The sequence below is a fragment of the Ochlerotatus camptorhynchus genome, unplaced genomic scaffold, assembly GCF_037179485.1.
Source record: "Ochlerotatus camptorhynchus isolate MF236.1 unplaced genomic scaffold, CSIRO-AGI_Acam_v1.1 ptg001394l, whole genome shotgun sequence".
Classification (NCBI taxonomy): domain Eukaryota; kingdom Metazoa; phylum Arthropoda; class Insecta; order Diptera; family Culicidae; genus Ochlerotatus; species Ochlerotatus camptorhynchus.
This window is the reverse complement of record NW_027041676.1, coordinates 2499-11691: the sequence shown is the minus strand read 5'-3', so window position 1 is coordinate 11691 and position 9193 is coordinate 2499. Positions and strand designations below refer to the sequence as shown.

The following is a 9193-nucleotide window of genomic DNA, read 5'->3' as shown; positions in this document are numbered from 1 at the left end:
CGAAAGAATGACTTATCAAATAATGGCCACGTAAAACGAATAACTCATATTACCGCAATCCAGTCAATACCAATGAGTGGAAATAGATGAAGAGAATCTATAATTTAATTATGAGACATTTTGAGGAATCACTCTTGAAGTGCATATGTATTAGTTTGCACAAAATATGAGTCATCATATTCTTTTTTATTCATTTTTTGACAGACTGAATAGTAACTACCAAGAAGAGACTGAAATATTTTCAATAGATATCCACTGTCTATGGACGATTAATGCACAAACTGGGCGACCGTTTTCCTGGGTTTGTTCCAGACATTAAGTTAAAATGTTCAACTGCTTGTAAATATCCATATACCGATATAAATAAACGTTACGTTATACTGTTTGCTTACTTTTTCGCTCACGACACCCAAAATGAGCGCGAGCATGAGGTCGCTCGCACGGCAGAATCAAAATACAGAGAGGTACCGTTGTTTGCGGATGGAATTTTAACCGGTATCGTCAAGTTATGGTTCGCGTTTATGCGGGAGTGATAACGCTTGATTTTCGTAGGCAAAAATCAATAAGCAAACAACTGTGGATGACATTACCAGCTGTGATTACGTAGCTCCGAGCTACCATTATCACCAAAGCGTGGTGAGCTTGAGTTTCAAGATTTATGGTTTACATCCGAACGGAACCCGAATCTTCCATAACTGCTGGCAGCAGTAGCTTCGTGTCCGCCACCGGTGAAGAGTAAAGAGAGATAGCAAACTATGCTTTCTCTTTCTAAGAAAACGATGTGCAACGGAATCATTTTTGTGTCGAGTCAACTCCCTGCTCGATTTTTACATGTTGTGAATAGTCTCGCAATATGAAAGGAGCTTGAAAAATCAATATCAAGCATGCTATTTTGAGCGAATGAGAGTGAAAAAAATTAAAGGGTTGTGTCCTAGACACGACCGCAGTATGACGTAGAACCACACAAAATTGATGTTTTTCATGCATTTTTGACTATTATACTTTATCTTAAAATTTTCAAGTATTTCAATGTTTCGGTTATGGTTGACTCAAAACAATTTACACATTTTTTTTGACAAATATCCATGTGAAATTCCACATGATTTTCATTTGACCACACATAAACAGAATCCACTCAGAAGTACACATGAAATTTATACGCTTAAGCGGGAGGGGGTTTTACATGCACGTTTTTTCAAGTCTCATTCCTCATTGTGGTGGACACGCCGTGATCCACCTTTAGCCGCTGACCGAGTCCTGCTTGATGCAGCACCTAGTGCCACGCCGTCCGAAGCGGTAATGAGCAGTGGCATGAGAGTAGCGCTGATATATATCTTTTCAGGTTCAAGCAGAATGATTTGCAACCAAGTGGTATTCGTTTGTGATGACTGGGTTTGGGAAAAAGGCTTATTTCATGAAATCAGTGATAAAATTATCATTTGTACATTTTCAATAGTTTAATTACAGAAAAATTGTAAAAACTTTTATTTCAACGGGTTTGTAATGTAATATCCTATCGATTGGCGTATTTTGATTTTAATTTCATCTATAAATGACAAAGTTACAAGCGTTCAAAACCTAACACTCCTTCACCACACATATTTTTTGATTTGCACCCCAGTATAGTCGACCAAGACGTAGTTCTACGTCAAAAAAAATCATTTTACAATTGATTATGCCATCACTGCCTGCAGGGGCCTCATTACGCAAGTCGAAACGAAGCATTTTTGTATGAACTCTTGTATGAAAAAGTTTTTCGTTTCGACTTGCGCAATGAGGCCTCTAGTTTTTGGTAATGAAGACACCATTTGCGATTAGTAAGGAATACCGGCTAAAACTCCATTCGCAAACAACGGTACCTCACTGTAAACTCAAAGTCTGCTCAAGCATTCAACCAAGTCGAAACCTGGGAAGCGATGCAAACCGAGAGAGCGACACCCGGACGCCCAAACCTAAACAGTTCCTCAGTGCCTGCGAGTGCGTTCGGTTCGCAATGGGTTTTCTCATCACCACGGTGTGCCTGGTTCTGCCCGTCCTAGGGCTACTGTACTACTATGTACGGCGCAAATATTGCTACTGGTCCGATCGGAACGTCACGCACGTTCGCGGTTCCCTACCGATGCACTGTGGTCCAAAACGGCAAAAAGTGGAACTTTATTCCTAGAGCCCAGCCTTTAAATTTTAGCCATATGGTGTCTTCGGAAAAAATGTTTGTATAAATATCTTACATAATATAAAACTGTCAAAAATTAGTCATGTCTTACTATGCAAAAAATAAAAACACTAACTTTTTTCTTTGAGGATATAGGGGAACGATGTCTTCAGCAAAGTTGTAGACAATGTAAAAACAAGCAACTTCATTCAATACGTCAAAATTCTAAATCCTGTATTTTCAGAGTTATGGAGCTTTTTCTATGGAAGTTCCCTTAAATTTAGTTTTTCATACTTAACTTCTTTAAATTTCATTTTTCAAGTATACAATGTTCTAGACTATTATTCAAACAATCAAAACACACGTTTTTGTTGAAGATCATGAATCATTACAATTACTCCTTGTAAAGTTATAACAACTTTTATCTTTATTTTTCCATTACTTCATAAGCTTTTAGGAGAGAATGGGGCAAGTGAGGACACAAAACCAACTTTTTTTCTTGAAGCTTAGCTCAAGTACTATAAAGTTGAGAAGGTTTCATTTGTCGCTCCCTTCCCAAATTTGAGTACAATAACCTTATTATTTATGGTTTTTCATATATTTTTCACTTTCTTTTTTAGGTTTTTTATACATATTTTTTTAATCTTTAATATTTGAAGTATATAATGTTCTAAATAATCTTAAAACAGTAAAAACACATGTATTTGTAGAAGACCGTTAGTCTCTACAATAATGCATTGCAAAGTTATAGCTTATTCTATCTTTATTTAGCTTTATTTTTTTGTTTATATGGGAGAATGTGGCAATGGGAACACAACATCATCTAGCCTTCTTGAAGCCCAAGTACCAAAAAGCTATGCAGATTCAACTTCACCCTCCCCTCCTCCTATTTGAGTGTGACAACTTTACGCTGTTACATATTTTCTTGTTTTTATAGAAAACTTAATATATTGAACATTCGCTGCAATAAAATTATAGCTCAAAAATAATACACCATGTATTATTTTTGAGCTATACGCGAATAGCATAACAGTTTGTGTGATTTCACTACCTGCTGGCAGTGTTGCTGATATTTAGGTGTATGTGTCGTGAGCATTTGGACAAAGAAAGAAACTGAATATGTTATTCGCGTAAGTACATGGTGTATTATTTTTGAGCTTTAATTTTATTGCAGCGAATGTTCAATATATTAAGTTTTCTATAAAAACAAGAAAATATGTAACAGCGTAAACTTGTCATACTCAAATAGGAGGAGGGGAGGGTGAAATTGAATCTGCATAGCTTTTTGGTACTTGGGCTTCAAGAAGGCTAGATGATGTTGTGGTCCCATTGCCACATTCTCCCATATAAACAAAAAAATAAAGCTAAATAAAGTTAAAATAAGCTATAACTTTGCAATGCATTATTGTAGAGACTAACGGTCTTCTACAAATACATGTGTTTTTACTGTTTTAAGATTATTTAGAACATTATATACTTCAAATACTAAAGATTAAAAAAATATGTATAAAAAACCTAAAAAGAAAGTGAAAAATATATGAAAAACCATAAATAATAAGGTTATTGTACTCAAATTTGGGAAGGGAGCGACAAATGAAACCTTCTCAACTTTATAGTACTTGAGCTAAGCTTCAAGAAAAAAAGTTGGTTTTGTGTCCTCACTTGCCCCATTCTCTCCTAAAAGCTTATGAAGTAATGGAAAAATAAAGATAAAAGTTGTTATAACTTTACAAGGAGTAATTGTAATGATTCATGATCTTCAACAAAAACGTGTGTTTTGATTGTTTGAATAATAGTCTAGAACATTGTATACTTGAAAAATGAAATTTAAAGAAGTTAAGTATGAAAAACTAAATTTAAGGGAACTTCCATAGAAAAAGCTCCATAACTCTGAAAATACAGGATTTAGAATTTTGATGTATTGAATAAAGTTGCTTGTTTTTACATTGTCTACAACTTTGCTGAAGACATCGTTCCCCTATATCCTCAAAGAAAAAAGTTAGTGTTTTTATTTTTTGCATAGTAAGACATGACTAATTTTTGACAGTTTTATATTATGTAAGATATTTATACAAACATTTTTTCCGAAGACACTATATGGCTAAAATGTAAAGGCTAGGCTCTAGGAATAAAGTTCCACTTTTTGCCGTTTTGGACCACAGTGCGATGGGATCGTTCAACGAAATGGGATCCAAGAAGCACTTCACAGAAGTGCTGGAATCCGTCTACCAACGGTACAAAAAGTCACACGCTACGATTGGAATGTATATGGGCGTTAGACCGATACTGATTGTCAACGATTTGGATTTGGTGAAACATATCCTGGTGAAGGATTTCAACAGCTTCCGCGATCGAGGTATGTTCTTCAACGAACGAGACGATCCCCTGACGGCTAATCTGTTTTCGATCGAAGGAGAACGATGGCGTTTTCTACGGAACAAGCTCAGCCCAACGTTCACTTCCGGTAAGATCAAGTACATGTTCCTCACGATTCGGGAGATCGGTGAAGAATTTTTGGCCAGTTTTGATCGGTATGTGGAACGGAAGGAACCGGTAGATGTTAGCATTTTGGCTCAGCAGTTCACTTGCGATGTGATTGGATCGTGCGCTTTCGGTTTGCAATGTAATGCTTTGAAAAACGAGAGCTCGCATTTGTTGGATATAGGCGATAGGATATTCAACCCGAAACCCTTGGAGATGGCGTGGATGATGCTTCTTATCAGCTTCCGAGATTGGGCTATGAAGTTGGGCCTCAAACAAACGCCGGCAGATGTGACGGCGTATTTTGTAGATATCGTGCAAAAAACGGTGGATCACAGGGAGAAGAACAATGTAACACGTCCGGACTTTTTGCAACTGTTGATGCAGCTGAAAAATAGGGGAACCATTGAGGACGATGAAGAAGATTCGAAGGATACCATAACGATGAATGAAGTGATCGCACAAGCCTTTCTGTTCTTCTTTGCCGGATTTGAAACGTCATCTAGGGTCCTATCGTTTGCATTGTTCGAGCTTGCGCATAATCCCGCTGTTCAAGACAAAGCCCGTGAAGAAGTTCAACGAGTTATCACAGCTCACGATGGTCACATAACATACGAAGCGGTCAAGGAAATGATCTATCTAGAACAAATCGTCAATGGTGGGTTCAAAATGTTTCTCTCCGTCGTTTTCATGTTCCAATAATTTTATCTTCATTGCAGAAACACTTCGCAAGCACGCCCCGATCGGAAATTTAATTCGCGTTGCCAACGAAGCCTTCCAGATTCCCACACAGGACCTGACCATCGAGAAGGAAACACTGGTGATGATCCCCATTCATTCGATTCATCACGATCCTGAAATCTACCCAGATCCGTCCCGGTTCGATCCGGACCGTTTCTCCGCAGAAGCTGTGAGTGCCCGCCATTCGCACAGCTTCCTCCCATTCGGCGATGGACCGAGAATGTGTATCGGAATGCGATTCGCCCTGGTGGAGGTCCAGTTCGGAATCGCTCAGCTGCTCAGCCGGCTACGATTCAGCGTGAACGGGCGCACCCAGCTGCCGCTGCGGTACGATCCGAAGGCCAATGTAGCCAAAGCCTTGGGCGGCCTCTGGTTGGATGCGGAGAAGATTTGAGCTCCGTTCGTCACAGGAATATAATGGATCCAAACCTGGTTACCCGAGAGATGGCGCTTTTGAAATTGGTTGCTATAATCATTTTCCTTGTATGGGAGATGAGGTGTGACGCTTTCTGATGATATGGCATAATGAATTCATGTTATAACTAATTGCATATATGTTAATAATGATAACAAATCAATCTATAATCACTTTTTAATAAATTGTCCATATGGACTCCAACAATTCCCCTCTATTCTATATTGCCGATTTAAGCCTTGCTTTGTAGAAAAATTACGTTTTTATTTGATGATTATGATGGTACATTGATTCAACATTTTAATTGGCTCGTCATCATTTATTGGATATTCTAATTCTAGTTGCGTGTTTCAACTAGTTTACCGAATACTCCTTAGGGGGTGAGTTTTGCTTAAATTGAAAAATGTGATAACCTACCTATCTACGAGTATACCTTAACCTAACGTGCTAGATCACTTATGATCTGTTGATCTGATCTCAGACCAGGTGTCTCTGAACCTTTACTGGAGAAATACTCTCCGTTCTTCTAATGTCTGAATTCCAGCCAGGAGGTGGATCTCAGAGTTTCGAGTCCACGGGGAACTGCTTAGGATCATTCTAAGAATCTCGTTCTGGATATTATGCAATTTAAGATGATGGCATTTGAAACAACTCCCCCAGCTTGGCATACCATACTCAATAACAGGTAGGATTAGTTGTCTATAGACAGCGGATGATAAGTGGATACAGTGATCTTATCAAGATGTTGCACTTGGTGTTAGTTTTATCAATATGCTCCCTTAAAAAAGCTTGCTGTCAAGTGTAAGTCCGAGCCATTTAAGCAGATCTTATTATTTCAAGATGGAACAAGTCTGATACAATATGATGATCTGGGTCTTTGCCAAGTTGATACGGATCTTCCAGTTGTCGAAATACACACACAGGACAGACTTTTTCCGTCTGAGAATATTGCTTACTCGAATCAGTTGGTGAGTAGTCGACCGACCTTGTCGAAAACCAAACTGCTCCTGAGGTAAGATATTATTTTCGTCGGCAGATGTTAGAAGACGCCGGTATATCGCTTTTTCAAGAAGCTTTGATAAACCTGAGAGAAGGTTGATAGGTCTGTAGCTGGAAGAAGAGGAAGGATCTTTCCCAGGTTTACGGATGGGTATGACTTTGGTTAATTTCCAGCACGAGGGAAAGTAGCCAAGCTTAAGGCACGGATTGAAAATCAGTGCCAGGTAAACGTAGAATCTAGAACTCAAATGTTTGAGTTCTAGATTCAAGATGTTATCGAAACCTGGGGCCTTCATGTTTTTGGAAAATTTGATATAGGCCAACAGATCGTCCGCTGAAATCTCTGAAACTGCGGGGAAGTTGCTGGGAATCTAATGGAGGTTGGCTGCATTTTGAGCAACAGTAGCCTCATGTTTTGTCCGAGATTATGGTAGTTGACGAAATGTAGGCCAATCAAAGCAGCCTTCTCAACAGGAGTTATCAGTTGAACCACTAAATCATCGGGACGATTCAGTGGAACCAGTAGTAGATTGGGTATGGGCTTATTTTTTAAGATTTTGGTTAGTTTCTAGAAAGGCTTTGCAGAATCAAATTAATTTTAAACCTTCCATTTGTCTTAGGATTACGTCTTTAGACCAAATATTGGCGTAGGATTACGTCTGTAGTCCAAATATTGGCGTAGGATTACGTTTGTAGACCAAATATTTGGGGAGCAATTATAAAAAAATACCAAAATCGACCGCGTTACGAAAAGTGGTCCTATTTTGACCACTCATAACCCTGTCAATATCGGATGGATTTTAACTATAAACAAGCTAATTGATTGGAAATTTTTCTACGAATCTGCTAAATGAACTCTTGTTCAATTTTCAGTAGGTACCTAACTGTTGCAATGGTGATCAAAATGATCACCGATTGCCTACAAAAAGCGCTTTTCCTAACACAGATTTCAAAATCGTATTCCATCCGATCTTATTCAATCACCGTGTGTGGTAGTGTTGAGTACTGTTCTCCAGTATACATTGAAAGGCTGCCCGCAATCAGCCAGCTGCAGCCCACATGAGCGTTCATTCACCAAAGAAAGAGGAAGAAGCCGCACCGCTACTGATCGGATTCAGTAGCTCTTTGTGAGTCACTTCGGGCCATCTATGCCAAGCGCGTCACCCTCGGTCCAAACAACATACAGACCGCCAGCCTCATTCATGTTGAACACCCTAATAGCTCAACATTACTCATCCTTCACGACAAAACGGTCCTTTTCAGGACCACCATATATTTGTTTAAGAGTATTTGCTGAACATCAATAGGATGTCAGTTCCCATAAGTTTAAATCTAACATACCAACCCTAGTAGCACGCTTGTCACAAATCAATTGTAGACACTTATATACGACTTATTTCAGTCATAAACAAGTTGCTGTAACTTATTGTGATGAAAGTGTGCTACTCGGGAAGTAACGGTGCCGGTGGTGTAGTGTTTGCATCATTGAGCAATGTCAAAATTAAAAAAAATCTCAAATATTTCGTTTTCGAGTTTTTTTTTATGTATTCAAAGGGAGATGTTTCTCAGAGTCTTAAACTATGTTAATCATCGATCGAGCATCCACTTGCTGCAATTACGGCCTAATAATGTGGTCTGGATCCATTTCTCTCCAGGTACGGGTCAATGTTTGTCTAAGGCTTGCTGTACTCGGGTGGCGTTTAGAACAGGTTTAGAACGCCATATTGAATAATCCAGCGGATTAAGACCGGGGCTGGATGGCGGCCACATGTCCTTCGCCCAGAACGGAAGATGTTCCTGCAACCACTTCTGAGTGCGGTTCGAGGTGTGGCACGGAGCCCCATCTTGTTGAAATACAACATTTGGCTTCGGACCGTACTGTTCTTTGATCCACGGAAGAACATTCTTACTTAAAATCCCGATGTAGACCTCCGTGTTGACCTTGTCGCCTTCTGGAATGAACACCAGGTCAATTTTTTGCCATCGGAAGCCACCAATCCAAACACCATAAACATGCTCGGTGAACAGGATTACCGGATTTTTTTCGCTTAAGGAAGTTCAAGATTTTCTTGCATCGTGCGACTCTTAGCTCCCGGATGCGGTTGGTAATCATAGAAGTTTTTTTTTCGTGCCCTCGACTTCGCCCTGCAATCTTTCTTTACGATCTTCCGTTCCGTAAAGTCACTGATCACGTGTTCCTTTGCCATTTTCCTTATTGAACGCACTGGATACACCAGAATCTTCCTTTTGATAGCAGCGATAAACCTCGGAACCCAAGCTGACCTCAGACGAACTGTGGCCACCTTCGCGGATAGTTGTCCTTTCTTTTCTCGGTCTAAAACCCTTTTGACGGTCCACCGTGACACTCCCACGGCAATTGAAATGTCTTTTTGTGACATTTGCGC

General features: G+C 39.4%; 1 protein-coding gene across 1 annotated transcript; it reads left to right on the top strand.

Moving 5' to 3' along the window:
- Positions 1 to 1987: 1987 nt before the first annotated feature.
- Positions 1988 to 5883, top strand: LOC135716829 (probable cytochrome P450 6a14). Its single transcript, XM_065239022.1, has 3 exons — positions 1988 to 2121; positions 4315 to 5291; positions 5353 to 5883. Exons 1-3 carry the CDS (start codon positions 1994 to 1996, stop codon positions 5766 to 5768), a joined length of 1521 nt encoding a protein of 506 aa, XP_065095094.1. The 5' UTR covers positions 1988 to 1993; the 3' UTR covers positions 5769 to 5883.
- The last annotated feature ends 3310 nt before the right edge of the window (positions 5884 to 9193 follow it).

Coding starts and splice junctions, on each gene's coding strand:
- LOC135716829 (XM_065239022.1), top strand. CDS start 1,994: ATGGGTTTTCTCATCACCACGGTGTGCCTGGTTCTGCCCGTCCTAGGG. Junction 2,122..4,314: donor GTTCGCGGTTCCCTACCGAT/GCACTGTGGTCC, acceptor TTTGGACCACAG/TGCGATGGGATCGTTCAACG. Junction 5,292..5,352: donor TCTAGAACAAATCGTCAATG/GTGGGTTCAAAA, acceptor TCTTCATTGCAG/AAACACTTCGCAAGCACGCC.